Here is a 23,963-nt window from a genome sequence, read left to right on the forward strand (position 1 = left end):
TTCCCTTATCTCTATTGTCTTAAGGGTTTCTATTGTTAATTGGTTCAGTTGCATGAAGCTGTGACAGCTGTGATAAGCCTTAGCATTTTTACTTCCAGTTAATATTTATAAAACATGAATTTCACTGTATGTGGCTTGAAAGTCAGATGGAGATCCTCTGAGTGTATTTGTTTAATTGTCTGTAGCCAAGTACAATTAGCATGTACTGTACGGGCAGTGTAATTATCCTGTCTAGTAAGCATGCAGAATTCTTCCTTACTAGAAGATTGTTTTATTACTCCCTTGGTGTAGCATGGGGCAGCAGTTGGATCCTCATGCTAAAAATAAGAAAGGAAGATGTGCATTTTGTGGATTGCATCAGCTTTCAGCAAGCTTAAAATAATGTATTGTGCAAGAACATGTCCTTCAGCTGATTCCCTAAAGACTATTGACAAGTTTAACTTCTGTGAGCCACACAGACACACACATCTCCTGCCATGTATGGACACAGAAATAATACCATTCAGCTTCTAAAATAACTCATCAATTTTTATGCATTGGTCTAAATTCAGGAGCAATTTGTAGTGTTTGCATGGAAGAGAGTAAAATATAGCCCTCGGAATTTGATTGATTTGGCATGAGTGCTGTCTAATTAAGTGCTTTTTTTTTGAATGGATGTGCATTGATGCCTTTTTTTGGTTTATTTGGATTTTTTTAAAAAGTGAAATCATATATAGATGTTTTGGAAAGTGAAAGCTTATTTTATTGGTTACTTTGGAAATGATGCATTCTTATTACCTGTTTACTGGGCAGGACAAAAAAAGAGGAGTGTGGTACACAGTAGGGAAGAGATCACTGTGACACTGAAGTTTGCTGTTTAGGGAAAAGAGACTTTGTAGAAAAGGTGTTTCTATAATTTTCCCAGATTGAACGGGTGGTTGCACTTGTTGATGTTTGAATCAATGCTGACATACAGCTTCTAATATTTTTTATATTGGCAGTGTAGCAGAATGAGCCCATTTCATGGAAAGACTCACTAAGATATTTTTCATTTTAACTTACTGTAACAGGACTAATCCAAAATCATAAGTCTCTTTAATTCTGTATACTAGAGGCAATCTCTTGATTGCAACTCTTGGAGAATCAGCAATAAATGCATCCCACATACCAATTATGCATTACTGCTTGTGCTTGCTCATAAGTTGACTGAATGACTGTAGTAATTAATGTATGTAATATCTTGTACAACAGAGGTGTATTGGTGTATTTCTAGCACAGAGGTGCTTAGAAATAACTCTTTTTTTTTTTTTTTTTGCTTCAGCTGTAGAATAATGTTTTTGTTCTGTACGTTGGTGAGTTTTGTGTGTTGTCTCCATGTAGATAATACTTGAAGAGAGAGCATAAATGGTTGTTCCAGTAGGCTAAGTAGCTATTGACCTAAATGTTTAAAGCTGATTTTGGAGATGTGAGATGAAAGTATAACTTCCATAAATGAATGGGACTTCAGTGTTTGAGACTTCTGTTTATTTTCTGCTCTGTTTCTCACTCTGGGTTTTTGGGTTTTTTTTAAGGTGTAAATTAAAAGTAATGGCATCATTAAGAAGAGAAAGCAATGAAAATGTCATTCATATCTGTTAAGACAGTCACAAGTTTCCTTGGGCTGTTTCTGTGCTTGTGTTTCCTTTGAGGCATTCATCCCCAAGGTTGGTGTGGAGCGTCTCTGCTCATTCCAGTGCTTCTCTCGTTTCTTCTAAAACAGGTGGCAACTGCTCTAAACCGTACCTGTGAGGTCCCAGTGTCCTTTTGTCTATCTAGTACTTGCTGCTGTGACCTTCATCTGGCATTTCTTGGGATGACAGAAGTGGATTTAGAAATGTGTGCAGATATCTGAACTCTGACTTGAGTGACCCAGCTGTTGGAAATGCACTGCGAACACGAGTTGCAGAGTAGGATTACTTTTAAAAGCATCAGTTGATAGCAGTGGTAGGTAGAGTACTGTGGAATATGTGTGCTTGAATAAACAGGATTACATTTAACTTGGAAGAAAAAAAAGAAGCAGCAGAATGAAATGTTTTAGAGTATGATTCTAATACTACAGAAGAGGCACATTTGCAGTTTTACCCAAGTGGTTTATTCTGCCTTGAAGTCAGGGAATAGGTAACCATAAACACATAGTCTTGACCCTCTAAAATATTAAAAACAAACTAACTCTGAATACAGTTGAATTTTTGTATGTGTGTGTGCTGTTTTTCCATTTGTTTGTTTTTGTTTGATGTGCATATGCTTTCAAAACTTGCATAGAAAGCTGACATTTCTGTCTGAGCATTTGTAAAAGTCTGGCACATCTACCAAAGTGAATTGAGACAATGAATTGTGGGTATTTGATGGCATTTGTTTTCCTAGCTTGAATCAAAATTTCAACTTGAGTGTAGTCCACAGAATAGATTCAAAATTGAAAAATAGGTTTTTGTCTCTGAATAATTAAAGGAGCCTGAGATTACCATTTCTACTCTGTTAAACTGTATTAAGACCAAATCCATATGTAAATGTGTCCAGAGTAGAAATGATACTGCATCTAATTGGCTTTTGATATTCTCATGAACTTTACTAGTCTATGGTTAATTAAGTGCTGATTTTTTTTTTTGTGGTTTGATTTTTATATCAAATTATATTACAAGGGGCTTAATCACAAGCCTGTTGCTCTTTATCTCTGTCTTTTAACGTATGGTGCAGGGTCTTTTAAAAATAAATATGTTACCTTAATGTACAAAATTAATGTTCCCAGCCTTAACTAGTTACTGAAACAGACTATCAGAGGTATACTTAGAGGTGTGTATCTTAAGAGTTTGGGGTTCTTTCTGGTTTTGCTGGGGTTTGTTTGTTTTTCTTTATGGATATGCCATTTTTTCATATTTAATTCTGGTTAGCCATAGAATTTTAGCGCTCTTAGTTTGGTATGACGCTTTCCCTTTTTTGTGTTCTGCTACTCTGTGTTTCTTACCACACTGAGTATGAAGGAGCAGTGTTTTTTGCCAGTATAAGAACTGTTTTATACAATCCTGCATTAAAAGGTATTTAGGGAATTTCAGCAGTATCTACTTATCTGGAAAGATGAGCTAAACTGCACAACCTGCTTTAACAGGTTCCTGCAGTTTTGGATGCCTGCCTTTCATATGCAGTAATACAGAGGCAGCTGATTGGGATTGGCCAAGTTCTGCTACATCAATTGTAATTACCTGAACTTAGACATGCCAGCTGTGGTGAGAAAAAAAAAATAAGTAGGTCTTCCTCTTCTATCTTCTGTCCCTTATTTAAAGTAAAAACAGATTACCTCTGAGTAAGAAATGTTTTTAAAATCTCTCTGAGAGGAAACTAAGGCATGATGTGTGTGTTTTTTACATATGAGAGGTTTTTCTAGATACTTTCCTAAATATAAGCTGAAAGAGTACTGCTGAAGTGATCACCCTGAGCTGATAACTCCACCCTGCCCAAACAAGCCCAGTGAATTTGTGGAGGAAGGAGCCCCATTCCTACCTGCCTATCCCTTCAGACAGGAGTGTGCCATCAGCAGTTTGACTTGGGAAGCAAAGAACCTTGAATAATTAAGTTTAGGTCATGAAAGTTTAAATAACATCCGGTCTCTGAAAGGATACATATGTCTGGAGGGTGTACAAAAAAAAAGACAAAAGGGAAGCAGGAAGAGAGAGAAGTATACCAAGGTTGAATCAACAGAGGCCCTTTGGAAAAGGGGAATTCAATCCAAAGGAAACCAATACGGAAAGCCATAAAATACATCAGGCGAATATATGGGAAGGAAATCAGAAGGGTGAGAAGTCTATGAAGCAGATGGTCTGCTTTGTAATGTGTCACTTTACAAAAAGAGGAAGTGAAATAGTTCCTTCTCCAATAGATAGTTAAAGGAAAATGTACATGGGGCTGTGGAGATAAGTACTCTAATTCTGTGGAGGTGTCTTGTTTTGTTTGTTTGGTGGTGTGGTGGTTTTTCTGTCAGTGAGAGGGAATCACTGTCACACTTTAGGACATTGAATAAACTGATATTCCAGCTGGTGCATTGAAACACAGCAAACTGTTGTGACCGGTGGGATATGCCAAAGAACTCTGGAGAAGTCAGGGATGATGAGGTTGTTCTGTTCCAAATGTGCATTTTGCTGTCAGTGTGAGCATGGTGAAAGGACAAAAAGGATAAGAAAACTTAATTGGCTAAAACTAGACAAGTTTGAGACAATACAGACTAACCTGATGAGGCAGTACGACTGAGCAATGAGGAAACAAAGAGGACAGCATGTTGGGCTAGGAGGATTTACTTTGCTAGAGTCTTCACTACTGTCTTAGCTTATTTAGCAAGGGGGCAGGACAAACATGAGTTTACAGATAAGAGGACCTACATTCTAAACCTAGAACTGAGCAGCCAAATTTTAAGTACATGGAAGAAATTAGAATGCTTTATCTTAGTGCTTGTCTCCAAGGTATCAAAAAAAAAAAAAAGGGGTGGGGGAAACATATGAGACAATGGAAAGGTAGAACATCTCCTGTGAACAATGAACACTTAGCAAAGCTAAATCCAAGGAAAAGGAAATACTCCCACCCACTCTTTTTTCCTTATCCTTTTTCTCACAGAATCAGTGTTTACATTGAATAACACATCTCTTTCAGAGGCCACTGGAGCTGAGAACTCTTCTGAGAATTCATATGATTTTGACATTGGTATGAGTAGCAAGTAGGAGGTGTTACAGTAAACAACATTTTATTTTTAGCAGAGTGTAGAATTATCATGGTTTTGGGCATTGGGCAATTTCAGAGGTGTGGTTTTTAGTTTTTGTGGTTCTTCCCCCTTGCCCCCTTCCAGTATAAAGTATGTCTGAATGTGTTATCAACATAAATGGAGAAACAAATGCTTTCCTCTTTTCTGATACTTTCTGTAGGATAGATTCACCAGTACTCTCGCCAGATTGATATTTTTTTTCTGAAGTACAGCCCTACTGCATGGACACCTTCTGACTTCAGTGTCTGTCAGGGGTGATGGAATGAACATTTGTGTACTTCTTTTTAAAGAAAGAAACAATAAAAACAACCAACCTTCCCTGCAACAAACAGACAAACAAAACCCCCAAATAAAATGCTTTGATTTTTGTATTTTGACTTGTGCTTGGGGAAGTCATTAGGAACTGTTTGTCTTATGAACATATGAGTATTTCTCTCTGGTGTTTAAGAAGCTGCTATGAGGCTGTAGCATCAGTGGAGATGATGAGGGCTGTTATCTCTGTGAATATAAACAAATTAAAAAGGATTGCTGTGGCTGGAAACTGAAGTCCCTTAGTAGTTCAAGTGCTTCCATGTGCTGGTGGCTGTTGGAGCCACAATGCCTTCATCTGCCCATTTCCACCTGCTTTGCAGCCACTGCTGTCACTAGGGAAGAGACTTTTGAGGAGCTCAGATCTGCCCTGACATCTCAAATATGCAGATAAAAATCTGAGGGCTGAGCAGAGTCTGGTGTAAGAGAGTCAGTCCTGAAGCTGTCAAATACAGCTGTTGATTTACTTTTTGTATTAAAGAGAAATGCAAGTCACATGCTGGACATATTGGATCTCCTTGTCACTCCTTGAGATTTCCATCTGATGTAGTGCAGATGGAGGCTGGTGGTCATGTCTTCCTCCTGTGGCACAGGGAGCTCCATAATTCATGCTTATGAAAGAAACAGTTTTTTAAAAAAATTGATGGCCCAGGTAAAATCCTATTGGTAAGCATCAAACGCAATGAAATACTTTTTCAGAGGGGCTTTAAACTTTATAATGCACTTAACAAGTGTTCCTCTCTCATTCACTGTATGTCACCAAGCACATCTGCAAAGCAGTTTACATGCCTGTTGCATTTATAGTGGATTAGTTATGTTTTTTTACCTAGAGGGGTATGTGTAAATCCTTGATGTGTGAACTGCTTCTGCAGATGTGTTCAAGTAGAAGCCTCACACTTCAAAGTCTGAATGTTATGATGTAAAGTACTTGGGGCAAGATGAGGCCCCGTGTCAAAGTGTTATCTCAATAGATGTTTCTGAGGCTTGCGAAAGGTAGGTGCTTTAACTTGGACTTTCCTGCTTGGGGGAAGAAAGCTGTCTTTTATTACTGTTTGTGCTGAATTATGGGAGTTAATCATTGTTCACGTGTGTGCGTGCATTGAGAGAGAATGTGTTCACCGAAGGCAGTAAACCCAACAGTTCAAGATGTTTTCTTCTGCTCGGTGCACTCAGTGCAATATTCAATAATGCTTTTCCCATGTTAGGTGCTTTGAAAGCATTTTAAAATACATTAATCACAGGTGAACAGTGTTTTACAAAAAATGCTCTTGCAATGTTTGGGTAATTGGTGTATAGTCCATACATCAGCACAGTAAAGCTGATGTATAGTTGCACATCCTGAAATACAATTACATGTATCAAAGCATTAGACATGACAACTCCTACATTGGTCAAAGGCAAAATACCCCCAGGAATCACATAATTTTCTTCATTTTCTCTTAGTCTTTGGTTGAGGGTATTCACTTTGTCATAAGTGAAGGGTGCAAAGGCAGGTGAGTTAAAAGGAGATGCTGTTTTTGACCATTACGTGATAAAGCCCATTGTAAAAATTTCCACACACCTGGTGACCTTCAGTGTGAGACCATGCTGTTTTCTGTCTGGTCCAATATCTTTTATCTAACTTGAGGCATCAGCAGCCTATTGAAAAAGGATGTAAAACCTCTCTGCCAGACAAATGTGAGATTATCTTCCTCCTCATTCTCAGTGAAATTGTTTTATCATCCTAAAGAAGGGTGCTTTGTATCTCTTCTAAAGCTTGTGTTTACTTTCTTCATACTACTTGCGTGCCATGTCTGATTTTAAAGCCAGCTTTTCTTTGTGTTATTTATTTATTTATTTATTTAATGTCTATTTTTGTCAGTGGTAATCAGAATGCATTTATTGCCCTCCTGAAAAGAATAAGTGACATTTTTAGGAGTGGTTGAAGCCTTTGACATTACATTTTTAAAAAGTTAATGGTTTTATTAGCATAAATACAACAATACTTGTAATTAAAGTGCTGTTGTGTTTTTTAAGAATATTGATATAGCTTATACGTTAACAAATACAAAACCACTTCTTTTGCAGTAGAGTTTTGAAGAAAATTAAGTCCCTGTTTAATATTTTTCTCTTAAAATGGTTTTGAAGGCAAAATTTTATTCTACCAAAGTCGTTTAAAACAAGACATTTAATTTTATTTTGCCAAAGTAATGAAAACTAATTTTGGTTGTAATGAATGTTAAAAATTAAGTGTAATAGAGAAGAATATGAACCTATGAAATATTAATTGCTTTTTTTAAGGGTGTTTTTGTTCATGTTTATTTGTGGTCACTTGGAAGGAAGTAAGCACTTTGTTTTCTGCTAAGTGTGGAAGGCTTTAAATATGTATTGCTTGGTGTAACTTTTTTAAAGCATTACTTATGACTGACACATCCTGATGTAGTTTACCCTTCCCGCTAGTGACCTTGAGAGCATGTCTGTGCAATAATTGCTTATTGCTGGAACAAAAGATAGTTCTGTCTTTGATTTGTTTGAATTCAGGAAGCAGTGTTTGCCAAAGTAAAATCTTGGTGACGCAACTATGTAAGGCTTCAGCAGCCACACCTCTGAAAAACAGTTTCAAGTTTTCAGTTTTAACCTTTGTTCATAGCCATATTCCTTTTCCAGCAAAACATCTCAGGTGGTTTGCTTTCTTCCTTTTGCACTGGAGCTGTGCTAAAGAAATGCCAAGTTAGAAGGAAAAGCAGCAGCAAGTACTGTTGAGGTTTCCAGCCTTTCTGTGCTAAGGCCCTTCTGGATGGTAGCAGAATAAATGGATTCTCTTCCTGATCATTGTGGTAAGGTTGACGCACAATATTGTTGTGTGTTGGATGGTATAGATGGTGTGGGGTTTGGAAAATAGGATTTTATAATGAGCTAGCTATGCTTGATAGCTGAAAAGCAATGCAGAACGCCATCACTGAGCTCCAGTTGCCTTCCATTGAGAAGGGATAGTGGATCCAGTTAAATAGGTACTTCTTCACTGCTGTAATGCAGTTTTCAGCATGGCTCTGAGGTATTGCATTAACATTTGTCTTTGATATTGGTGTTTAATGCAAGAATGCATTTCTAATGAGCGAAGCTGCTGGAAGTGCTCCCTCTAGGACTACGTGAATATAGTTTTCACTGCTTTATGATGAGGATTTGCCTTTGTGTAATTATGGATTTGTAAGAACCCCTTCAAAATTAATAGGTTTTGGACAGCAATTACAGTTTTGAAGTGTGTATTGCTGTTAATGTGCCAAGCTGGTCCCTGTGCTGTACCGGCTGCGTATCCTGACCTCTACTCAGGACCGAGTGTCTGGTGAGTACAACTTCTCACCATTATCAAACTGCAAGCAAGCATTTAATTACAAATTAGCTGTTTTAACTGCTTTGGGGAAAACAAAACCCCTCAGTGTTTTGAAATTAGATCCTGAAGGATCAGCATTTCAAAAGCAGATCTGTCCATTTCTGCCTGGAGCCATCCATATTTATGCACATGAATACACACGTGGCTTTCAATTATCAAACACCAAAGTTTCGTATTGAGATTTCTGAAATTTGTCCCTTGGATGCAAATTCTAATTTTTGTCAAGCTCCAAAGTGCTTTAAGCATCACGTTTGAATGTTTTCTGAGTGTAGAGGGCTGAAATCAAGAGTCATGGTCTTGGAGAGCATTCAGAGCTTTGTTAATACTGCTCTCCAGTCAGATGCGATGCCAGGGGTCAAATCTTTGTTTACAGCAGAAGTAAATGAAGCAGTCATTTTACAAATGACTTGTGAAGAAATGATAGTAGTGGTGTGTGGAGCCTCTCCAGTCCTTTTGTTGCTGCATTTAGCTGTGCCTCATCTTTGTCCTGCCTGATTTACTGCCGAATTATGGGACAAGTCCCAAAGACCCTCACTGAATGCAGTTTGTAATCTTCTAGCATGTTGAGTACAATACCACATTCATCATCACAGCCCACTGTTCATGAGTTAAAATGGGCACGCAGAACTTGTCATTTACAAAAATAGACTTATTTTCCTCCCTTCTAACTTGCTAATACTGCTGTGTTGCTTGCTCCTCTGTGCTTGCTCTGTGACAGGACTTCCAGAGCTAATCAGCCCCACTCCTTTCCTAAGTCTCTTGGAGGTGCTGGTGAAGGATTCAGGCATATTCTATACCTTGAGAGTTTAAACTCTATTTAGTGTGGTTTTTAATTAAGGGGAAAAAATGCATTTCCCCATCGACTGTATTTTCAGTCATTGATATATGCAGACTTGCCTGCTGCAATACAAATAAACATCATCTGTGTTCAGTGTGGTCTAACTAGGAGACAGAGACTAGAGAACTGTAGAGAGAATAGCTTCAGCATTATTTGAAGTAAAGTTATGATAGACGCAAGATACCGGAGAGATCCAGGTGTTCAAGAGCAGTTTCTCCTTAATGATAGATAAAAGAAAACTCTGCGTGTCTCAGAAGAAGTTGGGGAATGTAATTCCCTCAAGAATAGGGATAGTTGTTCAACTGTTTGGCATGTATTGAAAATTTCCTGGAACAAATTTTTTACTTGTCTCTGTAATATGGAGGCTTCAAATTGAAATGAATTTTAAAAAGCTTGCTGGGAAAGGTAAGAGGTATACAACAGCTGTTATACATGAAAAAGGTCTTTCAGCTTCCAGGATTGACTAACTGTTGCCTTCCCCTTGGGCCACGAAGCAAGTGGTGAAAGCAACTAGTGAAAACAGGATGGTAAAAGTCTTGGAAAAAACATTAAATAATCTAATTTAAGAATGTTTTAATTGAGGCTTAGTCTTCTGGCTGCATTTAGATATAAATGATACCCATTCATTTTTTGTGTGATAACCTCTGAGAAAAGGCTGGGATGTACAGTGAGATTTTTGTGCTTTGTTAGGAAATACATAAAATTAAGAGTGTCGATAATTGAGTACTTAAAGTTATTCTATGCAGAGATGAACCTTTTACTTGAAGACAGATTTACGTGATATTCACAGCTCATAAATCATTCTTGCATTGCCTCCCTGCTAGACTATTGGCAGTAGAAGGCATTTCTCAAAATATGCCTGTTTTCAATTAGCTCAAGGAAAAGTCTCTAGTTACGGAAAGAACATCCATCCCCATTACCTGCTCCAAGAATTAGCACCCAAATACATTTGCATGAAGATTACCAAAGCTTAGTGTGTGTAAGCAATGATTAGTGCTGATTTTTAAATAGGGGAGGATAGGAAGATTTAACCCAACTGCCTTTGAAATATTTCTAATCCCGAGATTCAGAGTTGTGATGGGTTGTGGAGCAGCTCCTCAGAAATGGAGAAGTGCAGCCCAAAGCATTTCGGGCGTTGAAGGCAGGAGGATTTGAGAGAGCCAGTGTGGTGTGGGCTGGAGCTGGTTGGGCTCTGGTTCAGGGGGTAATGGAAAGGCAGGATGCTGCCTCGCTCACCCAAGTTGCTCTGCTCTGCAATTGTGCTATTTGCTATTTTTCCTCTTTAGCAGCAGTTTTCTCTATGCTCTGTGTACAGCCATTTTATCTCTGGGGTGAGGCAATTGAGAGCTTCTTAGTCCTGTTTTATGATGTCTTCTCTGAACAGCCCTCAGAGCCCCTTGCCTTTTGTTTGCAATTTGCCCACTTCATTGTGCTTTGGTTAAAAAAGGTGCTTGTGTCCATGAAATTACAGATCCCTGCAAAACACAGTTTGTACTGTGCTCTCAGGGTATTTCTTGCATGGTGAGTTCCACCTCTCCTACATCGACTTTGTTCTCTTAACTGAAGAAAAGGCAAGGGACACTGCCAACTTTCACAAAAAGCTTGTTTTCTTCCAAGGAGAATTGAAATAGTTCTAGTCTGCGACTTTTTCTATTGAAAACCAGATTTGTGTGAACTGGCATACTTGGAATGAACAATATCCCATTAATGTGGTCGATCCAAAATCCCTTTTTGAAGGCAAAATGGGTGATCTTGATTTGTGTGATGTTGCCAAAGTAAATGTCACTTGAAGTCATTGGCTTACACTTAGCTGGAACAATATACCTGGCTTTTAAATAAAGCTTTTTTTTCACTGCCTAATCGTGGGTGAAGAGCTAATTTTATTCTGTTTTGCTGCTAGTGGGATTTCTGAGGTACTGAGTTAGTTAGAACAACTCTTCCCTGTTTTCCCAGGGAAAGAAGCATTTACTTCAGCACGTCTATTTGGATGTGTCAAATGACAGAGTCACTGTTTCTAGGAGCATCTTGTCAGCTCCTCTGGTGGGGAGGGCAGGTTTCTTGAGTATATGTGTGTGTGTATACTTGGAGAATCTGTGTGCACCTATGTCTACTGCTTCTACAAAGTGAGCATTTCCATAAATTGTTATGAGTGTCGAGATTAAAACGATGCTGGTGTGTATTTGGGCTGATAGGGCAATGCTAGGCATCTAATAATTTAAGTAGTCACCTTTTCACTGTGGTCAAAAGAAGTGGGTTGTTTTACAGTGTGTGTACAAGGAGAAAAATGTACTCTGTGGCACTGAGACCGTGACACATTGTTCTGCTACTTGTGATGCATTGGGGCTTGGTGCTCAGGCACATAAAGGACAATGCTAAGGAAGTGCTTTATATATCCTCTATATTGGGAATTCTTGACATTTTTATTAATAGCATCTAAGTCTATGTTTATGCGACTTGAAAAGCACTTAGAGATCCTCACAGTTTGTGGCTGTGTCATTACAAATCTGGGCTTTTATTAAAGACTTGGTGGACAATTCTGAAGTGGCTGGAGTTTATCATGTCCAGAAGTGCTCAACAGGAAGATCTCTTCTGCTCAATATACCTGTTCAGGGATCTTTGTCTGCTGGCCTTCCATGTGTCAAGATGCAAATTGTTCTTGAGTAAAATTAAAAAGGAACTGACTGTGGGTTGAATTCAATATTTGGAGGAACAGCATCTTTTTATCATATTTTTTAGCTGGAAGGTGAGAATGGGAGAGAGGGAGGATAGCCTTGGCCATGCTAAGCTGACCTGTGTGATGAGTCAAGGCGGGTAGCAAGCACCATTTTGTCCCCACTTTTAAAAATCTTTTATCTAGTATTTCTGTGGTCTCAGGCTTTTGAAGGCTGAAGGAAACTGATGCCCAGTTTTTATGAATTCATGTAGTAGATGCCTATCTCTTTACTGTAGGGCTTCTGGAAAATGTAATTTCTGCTTTACTTGCATAATAAAATTTTAAAAATTTGGGAAGGGTTCAGTTATTACTTAACTATAGGTTCTGTGCTTTAATAAGAATAATATGCCTCCTTTTTACAAATACTTTTATGCTCTTGACTGTTGCATCCCATGATGTAACCTTTCACTTGAAAGTCTTCAACTTCCAAAAAACCACAAGGTGAAGCAGGAATAGGAAGAGAGTATTTTAAAGTGAAACCTTACTTTGTTCTTCATAATAGTACTTACAAAATATATATAATACACATATAAAATGTGCATATATTATATATATATAGATAGATAGATGTAAATGTATATAGTTATTTAAAAGGATAAATACTTATATACATTACTTTTTTGCCAGCTTACTTCAGTAACAATTAAGAATGCTTTTTGTTGTTATTGAATCATTCTTGTAAAATTTGAAGAGAAGCAGCATTGGAGTTGCCTTTAGCTTGGAGGAAGCTATGGGTGGGGGAGCAGAGGTGCTGTGTCTGTGCAGTGCACAGGGAAGAAGGAAACACCACCATCAAACACAAGGTGCCATTTGTTTCACCAGGTTGTAGTGCCAGCAGTCAAATCTGCTACAATTTTATGATAGTGTTTGAGTTGAGGCTAAAAAATGAGAGGTCCTGCTTCTTTTGGAGTTGTACCCTTGATTTCTAGGGTGGAGAATGGGGGAACTCGTAGAATGATTGTCTTAATATATTATTGCTCTCAGAAGTATTTTCTAGAAGGATTTTTCTGAGGGATTATCTTTAGGGCTGTGTTATCACTACAGCCCTAAATGGAAGTTGATTAGAATGAGTGTTAAACTGAAATACTACACAGGATCATGAAAGATGGGCAAAGCTAGCATAATGCTTTGGGTTGCTGTTCAGACACTAATGATGCTCTTGAAAAATGCTCCTTTTTCTGTGCCTTCTAGGGAATGATTTTTGAATTTAAACATCCTGTCTCTTTGGGTTGTGTGGATAGTGCTTGCACAATCTTGAGGAGGGGAGAACTGATGCTTTGTGCATGAGGAAGCACTCTGTTTAAGTTAGTCAAAGACTAGTATGTGCCAAATACAGAAAAGCAAGAAAACTGCTCACAGTTATTGAGGGCTTATGTATTTAAGGATGGGAAGGTGAATAAAAGGAAAGAAAAAAATCTTTTTTTTTTTTTTTTTTTTCCCCAGTCCTGACTGATCAAATATCTGTTTAATATGTAATTTGTGAAAAGGAAATAATCCTAATGGGCTGTTGGGTCATTGGTTTATGGGCCTGGCTCCAGGAAACCTTGGAGAGAATAATTTAGTTAAAACAATGGCACTAATGAGGCTGAGAGGGAGATGCGCAGCAGTCTCACTAATAGGATGTTGACTCTTGTCAATAGTATCTCCCAAGTCCACGGGGTGGGGACTTCCTGGTGTTACTTGGCTTTCCTTGGCACATGAGAGCTCTGGCAGAGCTTTCTTTTTGTCTGAGCTGGCTGTGTTTGCCAGGAGCCAAGGACCTGTGCATCCCCCAGGGTTCATGCTGGAAGGCAGAGGGTCCTCACCGGGGTTTCTGGATTTGAGGTGGTGCTTTTTGAAACTCCATTTCCTTAATTCTGTCTGCCAAATCCATCAGTTGAAGGATGGTCCGTTATGTTGGTGGAAGAAATGGTGGGGATGCTGGCTTAGATTCAGTTTTAGATGTCACCATACTTGAACAGTGGTGGTAATAAACCCCATGTTTAGCCCCTTACATCTAAAGAAAACAGTTTATAAATTGGTTTTCTGTGAAAGCTTTCAGAGTATCAAGTGAATTTCTCTTCCTATTGCTGTGTGAAACTAACAGCTTTGTTCAGGATGAGTTTTTTTTGGGGGGGGGTCAAGGAGGCTGGGGTTTGTGGAATTGTCACATTAGCTTTTGGATACATACAAAGTTAACTTATCTTAGTATATTTTCAAAGCTGGTTTATAACAGATAGAACATACTGACATGCTGTCCAAAATAGCCTCACGTTCCTTTGAAGAAAGAAAAGAAAGTTCAGGGAGAAGAAAAGAAAGACAAAGTTCTTGTAAGCAGGTCTAACTGCTTTCTTTTAAGTCAGAGAAAAATACTACTCTGAAGAGTTTTGATTAGGTTGTATATTGTCCTTGTTTATGCTTTTCCTAATAAAAAACCCAGCAAAGTAGCACCACTGCTCTGCAAGTAAAGTTCTGTAAAACATTTCTAGTGCTCCTATTAAAAGGCAAGGAAAAAAGAAAAACTAATTCCTGCAGTCAGAAAGTCTTGAGGATTTTTAAAGCTCTGTGTCCTACACAGCTGCTTTTCTTTGTGTGATTGCTTACTTTTGAGATTTTGAAGGGTAGAAATGTGACATAGAGGCAGATGACCTGCAAAGAGCAACACTTGAACGTAAACTGAAATATAAGAGGATATTAACAGGCACTGTACTTTCAGGTTCTTATATGCACATGCTATCTTTTCTTATATACCAGTCTTGCCAGAGCTTTTCAGTGAGGTTTAGACAATGTCATTTATACATAGGAAAGAATAAGAAAATTTAAAAAAAATAAAAAGCTGAAGAAGGCTTAATATAACTTTTGCTCTTTCAATTTGGTTCTTGTTTGTTTGTTTGTTGGTTTTGGTTTTTTGTGGTGTGTATTTTTTTTTTATATTGGCTGTTGACTTGCCATGTAGCGAGGGATAAAAGTCATAATCAGTTGTTCAAATCAAGAGCCCTTTCCTCCTTCCATAGCTCATCTTGCTGCTATAGATTTGGGAGGAGGCTGCTGCTTTTTCAATGGGGTGTGTTTGCCACTTGGAGAAGGCAACTGTTTTCAAAGGTAATTACTCCAAAATGTTATAGGATATGGCAAGCTGAACTTGTGTTTAAAAAAAAGCCAAGAAAGGCTGCAGAAATGGAGGTGGGGCAAAGATGGCTGGTTTGCTAGAACAGTGTCCTGCTTTCAAGTAAAGGCAGAGACTTGAGATATGACACATGCAAAGTCATATGTAAATTTGCTGAAAACAAATTGTTTTGGGCATGCATATGATTGCTGTTGAAACATCAGAGATATCCTATTTAGGATTTAATGCCTGCTTTACCTAGAATATTAAAGAAAGTAATGGCATATATTCATATCCTAACAATTTAATGATTAAAAATAAATTTTAAGTGGTACTGCGTTCTGTATTACAGCCAATGTAGGTAGTCCTGTGTGCTGGATGCCTTGCAGACTTGGTAAGAGAACAAAAGGCATCATGAGGTATTTCCAATCAAAGAAATACAAAAGATGTGTACATTCTCTTAGTATTCCAGGAAAGTTAAACAAACCAAAGGATGTCGCCTGTAAAATGGAATTGAAGTTCACTTTCCAACATTAGAGTTTGTGTCTGTGAACTTAGATTTTGTGAGCCTGTTTTTCAGTGGAGTAAGCTGGAGAAAATTTCAGTTTAATTTTGAAAATTTATTTGATTTTGAAAGGCAAACCTAAATAAACATTTCCATTTTTTTCTTTTAGCACTGAGATTTTTAGCAGTGGGGAACTTCTTGTCAAAATGCTTAGTGCATACCTTGTAATGGAAATTGTGGGAGAATGTGAATAGAACAGAAATAGACCCAGCGTTTATCTGATAGTTCAACACAAAGTAAATATTGAGATTTGTTTCTTCTCTTGTAATGGACTATTAAAGTACAGCTGACTTGGGAATGGAGGGCTGAAGGGGACAATTTCCCCAAACAGTTGTAGAGAAAAGAAAAATCTAGATGGGCCCTGTTGCTCTCATTTAAATGTGTTCTAACACATTTAAAGCCTTTACAAAATGACAAAGTGTGAATAAAGCATAGTGTGCCCTAGGGAGGCAGCAGAGAAGTTCAGAGACATTTTTTCTACCTCTCTGTCACAGCGAGAAATATACTAATGTAAATGCTTGGCTGAGTGGAGGAACACACCATACCTGAGCTACAAAAGTCCCACCTAGGAAAAGTTCATTCAAGCAGTAATGAACATATAAACGAGCTGCTGTGCACACCCTGGTGAAGTTTGTTGTCAAGTTCATTGAAGTACAGCTTGCCAGTCCAGATGGAGTAATACCTCAAGCTTTGGGACAGTGGGAGTCCTTCCACCAACCTGTGCATCCCCCTCACCCCCTTCCTTTTCCTGAGATCCCTCCTGCCTTACATAAACATACCTACAGAGCTCTGTTGGTTTCAGCTCTAAATTGCTAAGCTAGAGGATCTCAAGTGCTTTATCTTCCCTTATAAAACAGAATTTTTTTCCTGTGCTCTGTCTTCTGAGTTGTCTTCTCTGCACGTGTTTCAGGTAAGTTGGTTTTGGGAAAGGCAGGTGGTTTGGTTTTGTTTTGCTTTTGACTTGGTGGCCACAACTATACGTACAAAACTACAAGTAGTGGTTTGCCAACACCTCATATAACTGATCATTCTGGTTTTCTGTTGAAAACAGGCATTTATTTTGTGCGTGTAGAGGTACTGCAAAGCATCAGTCTCAAACAGCAGCTGATGATCTGATGGCTCCCTTCTCCCCCTCATCTCCTGCTACTGGATCATAACAGAAGTTATTGTTCAGAGTTGCCTTTCACTTCATATATTTAAATTTCATTGCACTAGTGGTGCTCCAGCTAGCCCAAAGGACTGTCCAGTTTCTGAGAGATGCCATTGGGAACAGCTAATTCTCCAAACTTTGAGAGACTTTGGAGCTAATTCTCCAAACTTTGACTTCTCCCAGAAGCCATTATTGTATACCTGCTTTTTTTGTATGGTCACTTCTGTAACTTACACATAGCTCTGGTTTCACAAAACTTAAGGAGCACACATCTTCTCTTTGTTTGGATATCTTATCTCTCTATTGCCTGTCTTTAAACCAGTGCTTCATTCATCTTTAAAATGTTATATGTCTGTACCTTAAATACTACTGTTTATCACATCAGTTCTTGCTTTAATTCTGGATTAAGTTCACTGCTGTAAGCTCTTTGGTTCCTTTTTTGAGGAATAAATTACTCAGGTAAAATGAAATTTGACTTGTCTTCATTTCACTGCTCAATTGCATTTCTCTGATTTCTTTTGTTCAGATCTTGTCTTACCAAGGTCATGCTTTTGCATTTGTAGCACCAAGGTTGATCTTCCTTCTCTCCCAAACGACTTCCTTTCCACCTCCCTCTTGTGGTGATTTTTGGCATATCTGTCACTGTTGTGAGTGCCAGTTATTTCAGTATCATGGAATGAAGATGATCCAGATCCCCTTATTTCCTTACTTTTTGTCTCCTCTCTGTATGTTACCCTCTGCTCATTTTCAGTGCGTCATTTTGTTGTCTTTATAGAAATGGAAGGCAAAACATTTACTTTGGTGTTTGGTCCAGGTTAGTTTTTTCCTGAATGTTCTCTTACACCTCAGTGTGCAGTAGGTGTCTTTCTCCCCCTCCTTTGAAGCTGCAGTGCATAGGAGCAGCAATGCCCCAGGATTTCTTCAGCATAGTTCATCTCAAGCAGGCTCCCAGTTGGTTTTACTCTTCTGTTGGTGCTCTGTAACCTCTGAAACATGCTTTTCTTTCTTAAGCTTTTGTTTAGAAAGAAAAAGGTTTCTTGCTTATTTTTAGCATCACGGGTCATGTTTTTATTCATCCAGGTAGTCTGGGTTCCTCAAGAGATTTGTTCCTTGGCTTGGAAAAGAAACTGAATACTCTCTGCCAGGCTGTGTGACTGTGTCTCTGGGAAGTGGTCAGGATTGGGTTGTGGTTGCTTGAGCTGCTGGTCATCTCTCCTGTCCAACAGCAGGAGGTGACTGGGACAGCATCCCTACTGACCTGTGACTGATCATGGCCATTGACTCAAGGAATCCTTCTGCCACTGCTATCATTCATGTTTGTTTGGGTTTTTAAAAAAATAAAATATGTCAATTTCTCAGGAGTTCACCTTCCCTTTACATTTTTTGAGAGTGATCTGTGGACCACACGTGTAAATCTCTAGGATCCCAGCTGCTCTCCAAAGTGATAATTGTCAGAAGTCTGTTGTTTCAGTATTTATCTTCCTTTCTTTTTCTTTCCTTTCCCTCATCCACTACCGTACCTAGCAATTTTGGCCTTTATGTGTGAGTATTGGCCACCTCTCAAAGGTTATGTTTCTCATAGCCTACTTCTTATGTTTCATAATGGGACAAAGACTTGTTTTCTTGTGAGGCTAATGCTTTTCATTTTGAGTGTCTGAGTTGTCAGCTGTGGTAGGACACTCTGGTGCTAGCATGTGGAAAACAATGCATCATGCAAGAGAAATGTGTGGCCAAATTATTTGTGTCTGTGTGTTTATGAAAAACAACCTTTTCTGCAGGAGACTGTTACTTTAGGACTGAAGACTGCGTGGGAGAGCTGAAATTGCTGGAAACATGTTTATAGGGGAAATTCTGGCAGGTTTTTAACTGCCATACGAGGAATGTGGCTGTCTAAAACCAAGAAGTTGTATGATTCTTTTCCCAGATGTGATCCTGTTACCTTTAATTGCAATTTTAGCATATGAGAAGGTTTAGGAATGGAAAGACTGATATAAAGTGTCTGATGACACCAATTATTGGCTCAGGTTGTTTTCTAATTCCATGTGCACAGTAATGTATCTGCTTGAAGGTCTTGTGCTCTAAAGACAAATGTTCATGGCTCCTCCCTGTGAAAGTGGATGGAGACAATCATGGTGATGTGAAACTGTAAGCTGTGGATGGTTCCTCCCTCTAAAAGAGTGATAATAGATGTTAATGGTGATGTGAAACCATGTAAGCTTTGAATGGTTAAATTTTAGTTGTATGTCTGGATCTGCTATACATATTGTTGTACTGTTGAGATTGCTCCTTTCATTTAATTAATGCCCAGGCCCTCTTTCGTGCTTGCTGTTTTTTTTGTGGCTTTGTTCTCTGTATTTGCTTTCTTTCCCCCCTTTTTCTTACCCCTTTAATTGTTTGTTTCTTTGGGTTTTATTTGTTTGTTTAGCTTTACTTAAGCTCCAGAAGGGGAAAACATCATCAGGTCTGCTGGTTATGGGTCTGTAGGCAAGCATGTGCAGAGGGTGGGGGATTTTTGGTGTTGGTTGGTTGGTTTTTGTGTGTATTTTTTTGTGTGTGGTTTTTTGTTTTATTTCTTTGGTTGTTTTTTTTTTTTATTCTGGTGAGTTAATGATGAGGAGAAATGGGCAGAGGGAAAGCATTAGCAAGTAGTGATGCCTGGCAGGGGTTGATTACATTTGAAATAACTGGTTGTGATTTATGTTGTTTAGTTTTCAATGAGAAGGAAGAGGAAGTGGGACACATCCTGTCTAACAACTTCTTTTAATGCTCCACAATTTATCTTTGCAGCATGTGCAGTAAGACTGTTCAGATTATTTTCTATGTGAAAAATGTTCAGTACTGTCAACTGTTGAGATTTCTGCCTAATGTTGTCTGTAGACTTCAGTATTCAAGTAGCCCCAGACATATTGTTTCTGCTCCTTCCTTAACAGGTGAGCATGTTTTTAATGTTAATGTCATCTCCCCATGCCGGAGAAAGGATCTAAAAAGTTTTGAACCCCAAACCAACTCATTAATAAATATAATTTTGTCGTCCTGCTTGACACAGTTATTCCTTTCCTTTATGGTCACTGAACAGATGTGGCCCATGTTGTAACTCAGTTGAATTTTGCAGTAATCACCTCCTATCTTGGTGCTGCTTTGTCCTTTGTGACCCTCAGTGAGCTGCTGAGGGGCCAGGTCAGTGCCTGGCTCTGTGGGTCACGGCTGCAGGTTTGCACACAGACAAATCAATCTTCCAGGCCGCTTCTTGTCCCTCTGTGCAGGTGGCATCTTGTCTGCTGATATCACTTGTCTGCTCAACCGTGCAAGCAGGTTGTTTCTAAGGTGAATTCATGTTGAGATCTAGGGAGTATTGTACTCAGGATTTTTGCTGTTTTGTCAAGAAAGGGAGCCTTTAGTCTGTCTTTGGAGAAGTGCAAGTCTTGTTCACTTCTATTATTTGCCGCTTGACAAAAGGATTACTTGCCGGATCTTTCAACTCTGTTTTTAGACTAAGGAAGAGAGAAAAACATGAAATAAGGATTTGAAATAAATGTTTTTAATCTTTGCTGTTCTAGGGTAGGTTTTACTTAATGTCAAGGTCATTTTTGGAGTGTGAAATTAAGTGCAAATTTTAAATCTGTTTTTTTTTTTTTTGATGTGCAGGTGGGACTGGAATTGTGTATGTTGCAGAAATCCTGGACTAAGATTATTTATTTCTAGGTAGAAATACTAGGAGAAATATACTAGATTAAAAAGTAAAAAAAATGTTATTTCATGTAAGCACCTCTTTTAGCATAGTAAGAGCCTCAAAACAGTTTCTGTCATCAACAATTCATGGTTTAAATAGGCAAGAAAAGCAAAAACAGGATAAAAGGAAATACTGAAAGGAAATAAAGGTATTTTGTTGGCCATCTGTTCTTTCCTTGTTGCTAATATTCCCTAAATTTTATTTCCTGCCTGGTCCTTAGTGTCAAACATACCAATATGACACCTATTCCCAGACCTGTGGAATTAGCAACTTTGTGCATGTTGTCAAAAGGGAGTAAACAGTTTTAATGTCATTATTTAAAGGCAGTCCCTGGAGGAATTTGGAAATAGACGCTTTGTGCAGGAATTTTTGGCTTTTCCTTCCCCCAGGAGGTTGTCCTTGCTTTGGAGACACCATGGGGCTGGTGTGTCGGTTATGTCTGGCACAGAGCTGGAAGCAGCTCTTGTCTTGTTTTGGCAGGAAAATCAATGCAGCCAAGGGTAGCTTGGGGGAGCTTGGTCAGTGAGAGCTTTGGGAGATAAAATACTGGCTGAAGTAAGGAAATCCATCCCATCACTAGGAGGGTTTGCAGGGTGGTCTGTGTTCATGTGGCTTGTGGGTTGGTTTTCACTTTGTGTGTCTGGAATCCTGTTGTGAACCTCTGATTTGTTCAGCATGGCTAATAAATTGCTACCTTGCTGAATTTTCCAGTGGATTGGAAAATTGACTCTTACTTTGGAAAAAACCCCTGAGTTAGTTTTCATTGATATGCTTTACTTCTTTGTTTTCATAATCTACAAAGGAGTTCCAAAACTGTAATGGGCACAATTTCTGCTTACCTCTAGAAGAATGAATAGAAACAAAAAAAATACAAAGTCTTGTCTGGCTTAAACTGGAACTTCAGGAATTTTGCATTGATAATTCAGACATGTGGATTTGCTGTCTTTGTGCAGCCCCTCCTAAATGTGCTGGGAATAATCCAGCAATGTCAGCAATGCCTAGAGCAAGGTATGTGGTTATTTTTTTATAAACCTAAAATTGTGTTAATCTTTGTGAAGGTTAGAAAGGCAAACTCATAATTCTTTTTTATCGCTTATGTGTTTTGAAGTGACTTTGGTACTGCACATGCCCATATATATCAGTGCAGGTTATTTTTCACAATGGCACATGCTTCAGTCTTTTATGATACAGCCACTTGCAATTCAGGCAGGTTAAACAGAAAAGAGTTTTAAAGGCTTTCTGTTTAATGCTCAGTGCAATTAAATTCTGGCTTTGTTTGTAGAAGATAGGATCAGCATGCATTGGAACAGTCAATATGGCCCATAAAAATAAGAGGCTTTTGTTAATTTTTGTCATGAATTCTCAAGTAAGCCAAAGTGAAGTGAACATTACCAAGAGATGCATACCCAGGAGTTGAACCTCTGGGTAGAGGAGGCTTTTACAGCTCCAGATGTGTTGGTGGGTTTTTTTGGTTTGGGATGTTTTGGTTTTTTTTAGCATCATCAGCTCTGCTGCTAATGGATATGATTTCATGGGAAGGTTTTAACAGTTTGGTTTTCTTTAAGGCCATGTTTGATGAAACTGGAAAGTATAAGGAAGAGAATTTGTGTGTTTGTTTAGCAAAACTGGAAATTTGCAGACCCTCAAAGTTGCAAAAGGAAAAAAGCATGAACATCAGACATATGTGTAGGGGAAGTGATCCTGAATTAACTGGCACAAGGTCAAAAACATTGCCCTTTTCCCAGTAAGCTGGGTTCTGAGGTTGGCTTCAGCACAGAGTTTAAACAAAGATAGTTAATTTAACCTGACACTGTCTGGCTGTCCTGTTCAAACTGCATCTCTGTGAACAGATCCTGCTACCCAGAGGCTCTGCCCAGCAGACAACCTCACTCACCTATGGGGGGGGCTTCACTCTCCTCCAGATACACCAAATATTGAAATATACCTTTGCACTTGTAGAAGATTCCTCCCCTACTTCTTCACTTTTAACAACAGATCATTTCAAAACCAAATACAGTACTAATCTAAAGCAGATTTTTTTGTCCGTAGTTCAATTAAGTCAGCATACTACTACATTTGTCATCTTTATGAATTTACTAAACTTCTTTTTTTCTCCTAGAAAAACAGTATGGGAAATCAAAGTACTTGAATAATTTGCAATTAACTAAGGGAGTAACAATATTAGTAGCCATTCTTTTTACAAAAGTAGCTCTGATACTCAGTCACGGGGAACATGATGCAGTGAAAGCATAATTTAATATTTAATATAGCCCAAGTTGTCCAAATGCTCTTAGGCTGTGTTTTTGATAAAATGTTGTTTTTCTAAAGACTTTTGTATCTATGAGGATACCTACTGTAATAACTTGTTGAAATTTGCCATGTTATGTTAGATTGTATTAGACCATAATGCATAGAGTGTACCTGGAGGCGAGTCCTGGTTCCCTTTTCAGTCAGCTGGAGCCTCTCCCAGGTTTTTAGCCTGTCCCTCACCTTGCTTATGAGGTGGTCTGTGTTCAGAGCTGTGCCCCCCTTCCTCCCAGTGCACAGCCACCAGCCAGGCTCCTCCCTGCTAAATTGTGCACTAGGATCTAAAACTTTCTTACGAAATCAAATCTTCCAACAGTGAATCCAGTTTAAACTGCTAATTTGCTAATGATCTAAACCAAACTCCTGACTCAGAGGTTTGTGCCAAGTACGTGCTATTTCCACGCTTAATCCTTTTAGTGCAGAGTGGTACCTTGCAAGCAGTTATCTGCAAGTGTTTTCTGGCCTGTTTTCAGGAATGGTCGGCTCCATTCCCACAGCCCCTGCCTGACTCCATCCTGTCTGCAGGAGAGCAGACCTGTGCTGGAAAGCCACTCTGCTGTCCCCACGTGCATCAAGGTGCTCCACACCACGTGTGTGTGCATGGGGTACAGAGAGCACAAGGTATTGCTTTGTGTTCTTGTAGGCTGGAGGGCTTCATGTTTAACATTTAAACATCACTGTGACTAAAGATTAATGCTATTTTTATTTTTGAAAAAGTAATTTTTTAAAAGTAAACTACCTGCTCATCATATGTTGATGTTTACATCTGATGCACTTGCCTGGTGGTCTCAGGTGTAGCATAATTACAGACCACTTTGTGTGACTCTTCAGGTGGGTGATTAAGGCTGAATTACAAACTCAGCTTACTGTTTGCTGGTGCATTCATTCCAATGTTCCTTCCTATCCTGCCTAAGAATAACAATTGGTTTATAAATGAGAAAAGGAAGGAGACAATGGGAATAAGCCATGTCCTCTCATGTCCTTTTTCATGCCGTAGATCTGATTTCATCGGTGAAAACAGTAAGATGCTTCCTCCAAATTATTGGTTAATTTAATTCTCCTCTTTCCACTTCTCCCCACGTTCCTCCAATGCACATATCCTCTATGGGCTTTGAGGATGCTGCAAGAACAAAC

General features: G+C 38.7%; 1 protein-coding gene across 2 annotated transcripts in view; it reads left to right on the forward strand.

Moving 5' to 3' along the window:
- EML4 (EMAP like 4) overlaps positions 1–23,963 on the forward strand; it is a 146,846-nt gene that overhangs the window by 25,672 nt on the left and 97,211 nt on the right. The window contains exon 1 of one of the 2 annotated variants that reach the window (XM_064414380.1): positions 7,705–7,887. The exons of the other annotated variant lie outside the window; for it this stretch is intronic. Within the exon in view, the coding sequence (XP_064270450.1) occupies positions 7,863–7,887 (25 nt within the window). The 5' untranslated portion in view covers positions 7,705–7,862. Of the gene's footprint in view, positions 1–7,704; positions 7,888–23,963 lie in introns of those variants that run through there. 2 annotated transcript variants of the gene reach the window in all.

Source organism: Passer domesticus, chromosome 3, assembly GCF_036417665.1.
Source record: "Passer domesticus isolate bPasDom1 chromosome 3, bPasDom1.hap1, whole genome shotgun sequence".
In the NCBI taxonomy this organism is placed as follows: Eukaryota; Metazoa; Chordata; class Aves; order Passeriformes; family Passeridae; genus Passer; species Passer domesticus.